At 38.8% G+C, this 12,418-nt stretch overlaps 2 protein-coding genes across 2 annotated transcripts; one reads left to right on the top strand and one right to left on the bottom strand.

Moving 5' to 3' along the window:
* Positions 1–426: 426 nt before the first annotated feature.
* On the bottom strand, positions 427–6,386 carry LOC111794070 (DNA (cytosine-5)-methyltransferase CMT3). The gene is made up of 21 exons (XM_023676197.2): positions 6,006–6,386; positions 5,420–5,451; positions 4,839–4,935; positions 4,639–4,746; positions 4,426–4,545; positions 4,246–4,345; positions 3,934–4,148; positions 3,785–3,850; positions 3,448–3,705; positions 2,888–2,946; positions 2,721–2,787; positions 2,313–2,642; positions 2,165–2,233; positions 2,003–2,092; positions 1,828–1,915; positions 1,612–1,727; positions 1,421–1,525; positions 1,262–1,305; positions 1,098–1,167; positions 878–981; positions 427–773 (listed from the first exon to the last, which is right to left on the bottom strand). Exons 1-21 carry the CDS (start codon positions 6,288–6,290, stop codon positions 602–604), a joined length of 2,595 nt encoding a protein of 864 aa, XP_023531965.2. The 5' UTR covers positions 6,291–6,386; the 3' UTR covers positions 427–601.
* Positions 6,387–7,207: 821 nt separating this feature from the next.
* THFS (10-formyltetrahydrofolate synthetase) lies at positions 7,208–11,752 on the top strand. The gene is made up of 5 exons (XM_023676198.2): positions 7,208–7,589; positions 7,788–7,937; positions 8,907–10,082; positions 10,223–10,369; positions 11,185–11,752. The coding sequence occupies exons 1-5, from the start codon at positions 7,428–7,430 to the stop codon at positions 11,458–11,460; spliced, it is 1,911 nt and encodes a 636-aa protein (XP_023531966.2). The 5' UTR covers positions 7,208–7,427; the 3' UTR covers positions 11,461–11,752.
* The last annotated feature ends 666 nt before the right edge of the window (positions 11,753–12,418 follow it).

The raw sequence follows: 12,418 nt of genomic DNA, 5'->3' as shown, positions 1-12,418 counted from the left end.
TATCCAAGCAAGAAAAAGTTGGTCGAGTACGAAAAAAAACGCTTATACTACAAGTGCTTGTGACCATCTATGAGTGTTTATCACTAATTTCACTTGATTTTAAACGAAACCTTCTTAAACAGTTTCAAAGACTAAAAGTTTAAACGAAAATTCTAAAACGCTTACGCCCCATCAACATCGGAGCTATCCAAGCAAGAAAAAGTTGGTCGAGTACGAAAGAAAAAAAACGCTTATACTACAAGTGCTTGTGACCAAAGTAAATCACTATCTACATCAAAGTTGGTGGTATCAATTTATTCCTTAAACTTGAATCCAAGACTTGTGAGATATATACCTTAAAGCCAATGCTTATCACTTTGCAACCCACCAAAGCATTCAATGAAACAAGAAGAAGTCACAGTTCATTATCAGATAGCACTCAGAATATGATAGACACTGCCATAGAATTGGTTATGATATAAATATATCAAGGTTATCTGTCATTCTACATTTCAACATTACAACAATGAGATAAGATGATGAACAGTCTAACAATTCAATCAGTAGTAGCATACAACATAATTTTATATTTGATCTCTTGGAAGAAAGAATTATTACCTCTTCAGGCGACTTCTTCGGACGATGCAGAAGAATGCTTTTCGAGAATGTTGGGGAACTTTTTCGGTAGACTAAACACAGGCGCATCTGCTGCGAAACCTTGAAACGCCATACCTAACGAGTATCCTAACGCTCGAGCTACTGGTACTGCTACTGCATTTCCTACTTGTATGTACCTGTTACATGACCACAGATCAATTTTGGGGATCAAGTGGCTGGAGTGTTCATATGAATATGTTCGAGCACGATCGGATAGAGTTATGAAATTCGTAGAATATACCTTTCTTTCACTGGCCCGTGGAGCTTGTAATAATCTGGAAAGCCTTGAAGTCTTGCGTTTTCACGAATCGTCAAAACTCTATCTTGCTCCGGATGTGTAATTGCCTATTATTATCAGTGGATGTCGAGAAAATGAGTCGTTAAAGGTTCGCCCCGAACGCTATTGCAAAACACCTTAAGCTTTAAAAAGTACTAAAAGAGCACAAAAGTAGAGTTGTAACCTGGTTGTGAGGCTCTGCTCGAGTAACGACTGTTGGCACCGTCTCGTCCCACCATAAACGAGCAAATGGCCTTTATCATTTCATAAAGATAGGAAATATGAGTAACGAACGAGATAGGACGTTAGAACGAATAAAGAGAGAAGGAAGGAACCATCGTTGCTTACTTCGATGATGATCCATTTACGAAACTCATGGCATAATCAGGAACCTGCAATTACAATGACGAAAGTTACAATCCGACACAAGAACTCGTAAAATTGTTTAAACTAAAGAATGAAACCTTCAGGTTTTTACAGTTAATCTGGGATACACAAACATCTTACCAAAGGCTTTCCAGATTCCAAATATACTCTCTTAACGTCAGGATCCCATTCAACTTTATTATCGGGACGAACACGAACGCCAGGTAAATCTCTAAAGTTCGCTCCCTATAAAAGATGTAGGAGATTAAGGAATGAAGGAATGAATAAATAATGCTCTCCAGCAGCTCAAACACATTAATATTCTAGAACACCTTTCTCTTCGGGATCTGACAAACTCGTTGATAGTCATCCGTATTTAGTTCGAGTGGCCGATGATCATATAGTTCGTGCATTGCTGGCTCTAACTTTTTAGAAGAATCAAATCTTTCTGTAAATAACAATGGCAGAACCATATTCAAACAAAGAAATTCGAAGTCGTAGTGCAAATCCTATTACAGATTATAACTAAGGATCCCACAGTAGCTGACCTTCCCTAGGCGATCTAATTAGACGCTGAAACTCGGTCTTAGGAGGTTGGTCATAAGGCATTTCGTCCCGACGTTCGGAATTTGCAATCTGCATATGATTAAGCAAACAAAAAAAATGAAAATGTATGGAAAAATTTAAGAACTGAACCAATAAGTTAAGATATGTAGAACATACAGCAGGAAGATCAGAAATTGCATCTTCCAAAAGAAGCTTCTGTTCCAGCTGAATGTCAGTATGTCGTTCATCATAAGCAACGACATTCATCTGCATCGTTATCATACGATCTCGTTAGATAAAATAACAATGAACCCATAATGGCTCGATAAGATTCCGTACCTCAAATTCAGTCGGAATTACACCCCTCACTACAACATCGTGACTTGGAAGAGGATACTGTGGAAGTTTCTGAAAAAGGGAAATGAATGTTATTACGAGTCCATAGGTCCCGAGTAGTAAAATTAAAAGTGCTTATGAATGAAGTGACCTCGGTTGGTTGGGCACCCCACATGAACATACGCATACGAAATTGTGGAAGTCCATATGCACCTGCTGCCATCATTCCCATACGAACTTGATAATTCATTGATATTAAACGACCAAGCGCATACCGTCCCAAAAATCCATTGGCAAACTTAACGATATCGACTACGTTCTCCATCAAAACGTATTTAGGCCTAAGATACTCTACCAAGTCCATATAGACAACAAGCTGTTTGTTTTTTTCATCTTCCAGTGGATTTTCTGTGTTCCTGAAGCGATTGAAGCCACTAATGCCTTGGCAGGGAGGCCCTCCACATATAACATCAACATCACCCTATCAACTCAAAAGTTCTAGTAAGAATAATAGTTAAAAACAAAGTACTGAAAAGTTCAATAAAATAATTAAACTTACAGGCAAAGGTAAACTCTTTGAATTGTAACCACTTGTCACGAAATCTTTCAACTTTTCCTTGCAGTTGCTGTTAAATAGGACGTAACAATCAACTCAGTTAAATTCTGAATCGTGCACACGTATAGATCATACAACTATACCAGGCACAACTTCAATAGAATATGTACCTCAACCCCTCGATTGGCTCCCACGTGTCTTCATCAGGGCCATAACCCTTCCAACGGACCTACATTCAAATAACATGCGTATTAATATTTCAAATAGGCATGTGATGGAGATGCTAGAAGAAAATTGTAACGGCCCAAGTCCACCGCTAGCAAATATTGTCCCCTTTGGGTTTTTCCTTTCGGGCTTTCCCTCAAGGTTTTTAAAACGCGTCTACTAGAAAGAGGTTTCTACACCGTTATAAAGTATGCTTTGTTCCTCTCTCTAACCAATGTGGGATCTCACAATTCACCCCCCTTCGGAGCCCAGCATCCCCACTAGCACTCGTTCCCTTCTCCAATTGATGTAGGACCCCTCAATCCACCCCCTTCCGAGACCAACGTTTTGGATGGCACACCACCTCGTGTCACATCGCCCGATGTCTAAATAATCCAAGATCCTATGTTTTCTACATTACCACAATCTCTTAATGGAAAATAGATATCATACGTACACGATGAAAGTCATATCTACATCGAACTGATTTAGCCAAATGATAATTAAGATTCAAGCATTCAAATACCTTAAGAAACAATCCACGCTTTTTAGTTTCGTTGGGATCGCCATAGCATATTGCAAGTACTTTTTCTACTTCAAACACTTCTCCATCATCTTCACTCTTTTCATCTTCCTCTTCTTCTTCTTCCTCTTCATCATCATTAGCAAAAAGATCAATGTACTTCTGTTGTGGCTCTTTACTTTTTACCAAAGAAAAATATTTGCAAAGCACTTCCCATTCTTTCAACAATGATAAAAAATCCTCGGCCATTTCATTTCTCACCTGCAATGTAGAAGAAACTAAGAAAAAAAGAAGCATAATATAGTACAATATCAAGTCGAATTCAATCGTAGAAGTATACCTCTGTCTCGGGGTGATTGAACTTTACACTTTCACAAGCATATTGATTTATATCAACTGCCCATTTCTACAAAAAGAAAGAACAAGGTAAAAAAAACTATAAAATGAATGTCTTTTGATTAGTTGTTTTATGAATTTATAGCAACGTACCGTGACTAGGTTCACCCCAGACAAATTGGCTCCTAAGCACAGTCCAGTCGACATAGCCCCACATCCTGAATACAAATCGAGGAGTGTAACGTCAGGCTTACAACATTGCTGTGCTTGAGTGACATCCCCAATTTCCGAGTTCACTTCACAAGCTCCATTGGTATCAACCTCGGAAGAAATTGTCGATGATGTGTCACTGCCAATGCTTTTCTCACCTACAAGTTAAAATATACACAAAAACTATAAATTCTCAAGACTTCAGTTGCAATTGAAGGAACATGTTTCCATAAATTAATCCTTTTACAAAATTACTTGCTGGCAGTTTAACGAACGTAGAATATGGTAGCAAGTATAACATGTCACAGTGGAAGTCACACACTGGAAGACACTTTTTCTTCTTATCCGTGGCCATCTGAAAAGAAAAACAAAATTAGCCTCACGTTGTAAGAAAATTCTAAAACATCGACTGGCGTAAAAAATTCAAGTCCGTACAGTTAGAGGTATTCTAGCTATATTTAGCTTCCTAACTAAACAATCCAATGGATTATCGTCCCGAACTTCTGAAAAGAAAACACGCTTGTCATTGATGAGATGAGCATGGTCTTTCACAACCTAAAATGTATCAAACAAAATCCAATATTAGCTAGTCATCATACTAAACAAATCTGAGTAAAATGTAATGAAACTGCATCATGTTCATCTTACAGTATCTTTAGCTCTATAATACCATTGTGCAGTGAAATATAGTTGTCCATCAACAGCCTCGAACATTTCAACAATTCTGCATATATAATCGTCCTCCCCATCCTCAGCCTAGACAAAATTTTCGATGAAGAATTATAATAAGAATCTATGCCTAGAATTCATTAAAAAAAAAATCCAATAAACTCGACTGTTAATCATACCTTCACATGGGCATCATCAAAGAGATTATAAACGATATTGTCAACTTCAGCCACTGAATAATGATGCAGAGCCTGGACTACGTCCACAGAGTCGTCCCTATAAAATAGCAAAACATAAAGGTAAGGAGAATGAAAAATAAAACTGGCTAATCTATAGAACGCATCAAGTCTACGCGAGAAAACCACGCTCTTCAATAAAAAATATGCACTGCCATCCTTCTGACATTTCTTTTTTAGATTGTTCTTGATCCATTGAACCATAATTAAACGCCCTTGGTGCGCAAATGGCTTGTAGCAAATAATGTCAATCAATGATGAAAAAATGTTGTTCCATCCCCTTTTGAGATATTTGATGTAGAGAAATAGAAAAATTATTAGAGATGTGGAGAGCTCTTGGAAGGAATGACAAGAACCTATATAATTGAATCTTGCATGTCGATATGTATTCTACAAACATATAGTTATTAGCAAGAGTCGGATAGTCCATAAATTAGACGACCTTACTCGAACAGGATCTGTTCTATAGGCTGTGCAACCGTGTGCTTGAGTTCTAAAGATAGTCCATAAATTAGTGACATTACCTCGAGTTTTTTGCCCCAGCTACTTTCTTCTTCTGGAAAAATAGATAGAGAAAAAACGATGAGAGTAGATATGAGCTAGAAACTAAACTCGTTCGGAATGAGACATCATTATGAAAATCATGAAAGCAAACTACCAAATCACACTACAAAGACTAAGTTCAGTCCATAAATTTGTTTGGTTCTGAACTGTTTTCTGCTTTGTAAATCATAATGCCAAAACAATTTCTGCCCAAATTTGTTTAAACAAAACATTTAATACTCACTTGAAGCTTCAATCGTAACCCTAATTACTATATCTCCAAGAACAAATAGTCACCTCACTTCAACTCAATCCAATAATCAAGATATGGATTCACTTCCCTCTCACTGTTTTTTTATAGCTAAAGACCTTTGTTAAGAACAAACAACCATAGATTCTTGAAATTCAGCAACATGCAGCAGGACAAGACTTCTAATACTCAATCTAAGCGCTTCCTCTCGCAAAATACCCGAATCAAAGAAGATCGAACACAATTACACCAAAACTCCATACAACATTATCTCATTTCCACATCAAGTAAGATTTCAAGGAATAAATTTCAATTACCTTTCCCTGATACCTCAAAGGCCACCGCTCCCTGGCTTCATTATCCGGAATGTGAGGCTTCACAAACATAGCCGCAGTCTCCTCCTCGTCGTCGTCAAGCTCTGCCTTCACCTTCCTGGTCTGAGTCTGAGTCTGAGTCTGAGCCGCCACTTTAGGGGAGAGCGAAATGGGACTCGAACCATCTCCATTGAGCTCGGTTTTGAGCTTCTTGTTAGGGGAAGAAACATCAGTGTCGGGCTTAACGGAGGTAGGAGTGGCGGACTTGGAGCGGCGCTTGGCGGGCATTGTCGGAGAGGATAAGAAAAATCAGACAGGGAACGGCGGGAAAGGGAGAAAAAGGGCGGAGGAGAGAGATCAAAAATGGTGTACAGAACAATTGAGAGAAGAAAGCCCCTTTTTATAGTGTCGGGGAAAGGGAAGAGGAAAAGGGGGCAAGATTTCGAAGTTGGGCGGGAAGTTGAATTTCTTTTGGATTTGATTAAAATGTGTCAGAATTGGGTTATGGGCCGAGTGAACCGTTGAGTCGGGTCGGTTTTTGGATCCGACTCTGTGTCAGTGATGTGACGTGTATGTGTGTCTGCTTATGTTTAAGTGTGGTCGGTACCCTTACAAGGATACACTTTGACATAAAGTTATCTAAAATGTTTTTTTTTTTTTTTTTTTTTTTTTTTTAAAAAATCATATGTATATACAATTTAAAATAATAATTTGTGTGTGAAGGGTAGTTTGGGAATTTCACTTGTGGTTTTGTTTCAAAGGATTATTAGTAGTTGGATATCTTTTAATGATCTTAGTTTCTTAAAAAGACACGTCTTGTCAGTTAAAACGAGATCGTGGGTTATAAAAGTTTTGAAAATTATTAATAATATAATTTTAAAAAAATAAATATAATAAAAATTACTGTAGATTTTGGGTACTAAATTTCCGGATTGGTTGATTGGTTTGTGCAATTTCCACGTAATATTATTTATTTTTTAATTTTTTATTATTATTATTTTTTTCACTCAGAAACAAAAATCCACGTGGTAGAGTAACCTCGTCATCGGGCAGAGCAATAATCCTCTGCTGCATCATCCACCGTCCATGACCATCGTCATCTCCACCCCATCATCCAACGGCTATCGTTCCCCAGTTCCGCCATACCATCCCTAAATGACAACAGTTCACTGGCCCGCCCTTCGATGGTTCTTAAAAAACTCGTCCACCAATTTGAATCTTCAACTTTCATCCATCAATAATTTCTTTAATCCGTAAAACAATGCATGATTGCGACGTTTTTGACAATCTGATCCATTCCTTCCACTGAGATAGATCCGTAGCGACTATTTGAAGACGAATTTCAATCCCGCAGAAACGCATTTTTGGAGAAGGAAGCTCGTTTTTCTGTTCTGGTTTTGTGAGATTTTGTTGTAGTTTTGCGAAATGAGTTCGTCTAAGACAGTGAGGAAACTCCAGGTGGAGTCTCCGGTGCCTGCGGATATAGTCATTGCTAATTCTGTGGCGCCTCTGCACATCGATGATATTGCTAAAGATCTCAACCTTAGCCCCACTCATTATGATCTTTATGGCAAATACAAGGCCAAGGTGATTCTGATTTGAGTGATTCTATGTTCTAGTTTGTTTTGATTGCCTGATTAGGAAAATGGTCGTAAAATTGTGTTGTCTTTGATGTTTGTTTAGGAAATAAAGTTGAATTGAATTCTAAACTGTTTGGAGGGCTAAATCTGAGGGCGTAGTTATGTGTGGATTCAGTTGTGTTGGTGTTTGGTGTTTGGTTTGCAGGTTTTGTTGTCTGTTCTTGATGAGCTTGAAGGATCTAAGGATGGATATTATGTGGTGGTTGGGGGGATTACTCCTACTCCTCTTGGGGAAGGCAAATCCACCACTACTGTTGGTCTCTGTCAAGCTCTTGGTGCTTTTCTTGACAAAAAGGTAATTTTATTTTCCGTGTTTGATAACCATTTGATTTTTAAAATTAGCCTACAAATACTACTTCCACCGATGAATTTAGGTATTTTTGTAACATCCTAAATCCACTCCACTGCTAACAAATATTATCCTCTTTAGCTTATCCTCTTTAGCCCGTTACGTATCACCGTCAGTCTCACGGTCTTAGAACACGTCTATTAGGAGAGGTTTTCACATGGAATAATTCGTTCTCTCCAACTAATGTTGGATCTCACTGGGAAACGAAACATTCTTTATAAGGGTGTGGAAAACTATCTCTAGCCGACGTGTTTTAAAACCTTGAGAGGAAACTCAGAAGGGAAAGTCCAAAGAGGACGATATCTGCCAGTGATGAACTTGGGCTGTTACCGTCTTGTTATCTACTTTCTGCATATGTTTTAAAAAACAAAGCGAAGTTTCGAATGAAAGGAAATTCAAAAAGCTTGTTTTCGTTTTTGGAATATAACTAAGAATTCAAATATTTTCTTTAAGAAATATGTAACCAAACCATTGTATAGAAATGATGAGAAAGCCAGAACAATTTCCAAAACTAAAAGTAAAAATTAAAATGGTTATCAAATATGATCGTAGTTGTTAATTTCTTAGATTACAGTTCAAATTGTGCAACACAATGAGATGAAACATTCTATGTACTATTGAGATTTGAAGTTATCACCCAAGTAATGTTGTTTATTGTTTTAGAAGGCATAGGTTCAAATCGTCCTCTATGCAGAATAGTGTCCTGTTTTCGGTGCATCTTTGTATATGTTCTTACCGAGTCGGACAAAAGGCCTAAACCTTGAGGTTGTATCGATAAAAAAATCCTAAACTAACAATTGTATCAATTTAAACTCCAAATTTTCATGAGAGTATCAGTTCGTACATTGACAAATTTTGCTTAAAAAACGTTAGTCCGCACATGTGCAAACTTATAATTGTTTAGGTTGATTTCAGGTGGTCACCTGCCTTCGCCAGCCATCACAGGGACCAACATTTGGAATAAAAGGTGGTGCAGCTGGAGGGGGTTACAGTCAAGTGATTCCAATGGACGAATTTAATCTCCACCTAACAGGAGATATTCATGCTATAACAGCTGCAAACAATCTTTTAGCTGCTGCTATTGATACCAGGATTTTCCATGAGTCAACACAGTCAGATAAGGCTCTTTTTAATCGCCTTTGCCCGCCGAACAAAGAAGGTAAACGAAGCTTTAGTGATATCATGTTCAGACGTTTGAAGAAACTCAACATTGCCAAGACAAAACCAGAAGATCTGACGCCCGAAGAAGTTACGAAGTTTGCCAGGCTCGATATTGATCCAGATTCTATTACCTGGAGAAGAGTAATGGACGTAAATGATCGGTTCTTAAGGAAAATTTCTATTGGTCAGGGTCCTGATGAGAAAGGGATGGTGAGAGAAACCGGGTTCGATATTTCGGTTGCCAGTGAAATAATGGCAGTTTTGGCCCTTACGACATCACTGGCTGATATGAGAGAGAGGTTAGGGAAAATGGTAGTAGGAAACAGCAAAGCTGGTGACCCTGTAACTGCTGATGATCTTGGTGTCGGTGGCGCTTTGACCGTGCTCATGAAGGATGCTATTAACCCGACACTAATGCAGACTCTTGAGGGAACTCCTGTTCTTGTTCATGCTGGTCCTTTTGCTAATATTGCTCACGGTAATTCCTCTATAGTGGCTGATAAGATAGCTCTGAAGTTGGTAGGACCAGGCGGGTTTGTAGTCACAGAAGCAGGTTTCGGGGCCGATATTGGCGCCGAGAAATTTATGAACATCAAATGTCGCTATAGCGGTTTAACTCCACAATGTGCTGTAATTGTGGCGACAATAAGAGCGTTGAAAATGCATGGGGGCGGGCCACAAGTTGTTGCAGGGAGACCTCTTGACCATGCCTATTTGAATGAAAATGTGAGTCTTGTTGAAGCTGGCTGTGTTAATTTGGCCAGGCATATTGCAAACACCAAGGCTTATGGTGTGAATGTAGTTGTTGCTGTGAACAAGTTTGCCACAGATACTGAAGCAGAGATGAATGCAGTCAAAAGCGCTGCTTTAGCTGCTGGGGCGTACGATGCTGTTATTTGTTCTCATCACGCTCACGGTGGAAAAGGAGCGGTAAGCCATTCGATCCCGATAATTAATAAGCTTTTATACAACCAACCCTGTAAAATGCAAAAGTGATGTTGTCTTTGATGACAAATGGTCATGTTCTTTTGATTGGGTAGTAGACTTTATCATGTTCTTCATTTCTTTAGGTCGACCTCGGAATTGCAGTTCAAAAAGCGTGTGAGAACGTATCAAAGCCATTGAATTTCTTATATCCGCTCGATGTTAGTATTAAAGACAAAATAGAAGCTATAGCCAAGTCCTACGGAGCCAGTGGGGTGGAATACTCAGAACAGGTGAGCTTTTGTTGCTATTACTATATATTGTTCGCATGCTATCGGCTAAGAATTCGTTTGATTTGCATACCATATTTTGAATGATTGATGCAATGACATCATAGATTCTTGTTTCTTTGACTGAAATAATCCATCTAAGAACAGTAAGACAATGAACAGTAAGTGTTGGACTCCCAAATCTTAAGACAACATGTACAATTGAAGATACAAAGTTTGAGCTTCCTCGATAAAAAGAAACTAAACCCAAGTTCATCCATGTCAGTTCAGTTCAGTTCAACAAAATAAGGACGATCTTCAACCGTGTTGAATCGATCTTTCCCTACGGGAAGCATCGGATCCTGTAGTTATTGATTTACCTTAACTTCTTTTTGGTAAAGTACTGAGCTTTCACTGAACATGAGATTCGGAGGCTCGAGTAGAGGCACGTTTACTCATGTTTTCTTATATGAATCTCTTTGCCCGCAAATCCTGCTAGTTCTTGGGCCGTCCAACCCCTATCAAAACCCCAATCAACAACTGAGGGCGACTCCTGACAGAGGAGCCAGAGGGCCAAGCGGCTAAATTTCTCCAAAAGTCCTATTATTCCTCTTGGGGAAAGACTTTGATCCTAGATGTAAGGCTCGGATATGGTGCCATCATTACTAAAAACTTAAAAAACTTAAAAAACTTAAAAAACTGAACAGTAAATTAGTTAAAACTCCGATCTCCTAGCATTTCCTTCTGCAGTTGAGAATACAATTGGTTGATGTGAAAGAGTTCGTCTGTTTAGAAACACTGATAAGAAACTGAAAAAGGTTTACTGTTTGAATCAACAGGCGGAGAAACAGATTGAGATGTACAGTAGGCAAGGATTTTCAAATCTACCAATCTGCATGGCAAAAACACAATACTCCTTCTCACACGATGCTGCAGCAAAGGGAGCGCCGAGTGGATTCAAGTTGCCGATAAGGGACGTGAGGGCTAGCATTGGTGCTGGCTTCATTTACCCTTTGGTGGGAACCATGAGTACAATGCCAGGGCTCCCTACAAGGCCTTGCTTTTACGACATCGATCTCGACACCACTACTGGGAAGGTCATTGGTCTTTCTTGAACGAGCCTTCCTCCCAAGCAGTTGCCTCGCCATCTTTCTGGTTTGTTGAACGGCCTGTCTCAAAAAAGTTCTTGTCCAAGTACATGTTTTTTTTGTTTAGTTTTCTCAACTGTTGTTATTCCGGAGTCTATCCTGTAATGCAACCTTTGCTGAACTTTGAACAGTCTGAAGTTATATGTCCATAATAAAGTGGAAGGAGGGAAATAATGTGTGTGTTGTAGCGTGTATTTCCCTTCCTTTGTTTAGAATATATCTATTTTGATGGAGAATAGTAGAAAGAGCCATTTTCAAATGGGTGGTAGATCCTCCTTTTAGAACTTATGCCTTTATACACTACATATAACTTAGTTGTCGTGTCAATAGATTGGTAAATTCTCAAATGTCGAACAAAGGACTCCAAAAGAGTCGAGCCTCGATTAAGGGGAGGCGTGCTTTGTTGGAGGGGAGAGGTGTCGGATGATTACTTTTTTGGTGAAGGTTCGATTTATCCGTGATGTTTGAAAACTTACCTTTTTTGTCTATGACTTTTGATAAATAAGTTCAAAAGGTCCTTGCAGTTTAAAACCGTACCTTTGTAGTCTATGAATGTTGAGAAGTAGGGTTGTATCGGGTTGTAATATATTAGCTTAAGATCAAAAGAATCCAATGTAACTAAAACTTCACAATTTGGTATAACCACAACTTGTGTCATTTCTCTTGGCGAAGTCCAAAGCTCTAGCTAATCGAAGCTTGGTACACTAGGGTGGTCACGATACGATTCTCTTAATAATTACTAGATACTTATAAATAGAGCCGGAAAAAAGAAATCCAAAATTACTATCAACCATACAAGAATGACTAGCTTAAATTCTTCCCTATCAAACTGAACGTGAGATCAAAATCCTAACTCGAAAGGACGATCACCGAGATAAACAAACTAAACAAAAAAGGGCGTGGGAGCCCGCCCAGGTCAAGGGTC

Source organism: Cucurbita pepo, chromosome 4 (genome assembly GCF_057944985.1).
Source record: "Cucurbita pepo subsp. pepo isolate OVF chromosome 4, ASM5794498v1, whole genome shotgun sequence".
Taxonomy (NCBI): domain Eukaryota; kingdom Viridiplantae; phylum Streptophyta; class Magnoliopsida; order Cucurbitales; family Cucurbitaceae; genus Cucurbita; species Cucurbita pepo.
This window is presented reverse-complemented; position numbering and strand designations above follow the sequence as displayed.

Excerpts from the sequence above, each read along its gene's own strand:
- LOC111794070 (XM_023676197.2), bottom strand. The coding sequence starts at position 6,290 with ATGCCCGCCAAGCGCCGCTCCAAGTCCGCCACTCCTACCTCCGTTAAG. Across the intron at positions 3,706-3,784 it reads TCAATCACCCCGAGACAGAG|GTGAGAAATGAAATGGCCGA; the intron begins GTATACTTCTAC and ends TCTACATTGCAG. Across the intron at positions 1,916-2,002 it reads CAATTTCTGATCTTCCTGCT|ATTGCAAATTCCGAACGTCG; the intron begins GTATGTTCTACA and ends AATCATATGCAG.
- THFS (XM_023676198.2), top strand. The coding sequence starts at position 7,428 with ATGAGTTCGTCTAAGACAGTGAGGAAACTCCAGGTGGAGTCTCCGGTG. Across the intron at positions 7,590-7,787 it reads ATGGCAAATACAAGGCCAAG|GTTTTGTTGTCTGTTCTTGA; the intron begins GTGATTCTGATT and ends TTTGGTTTGCAG. Across the intron at positions 10,370-11,184 it reads GGGTGGAATACTCAGAACAG|GCGGAGAAACAGATTGAGAT; the intron begins GTGAGCTTTTGT and ends TTGAATCAACAG.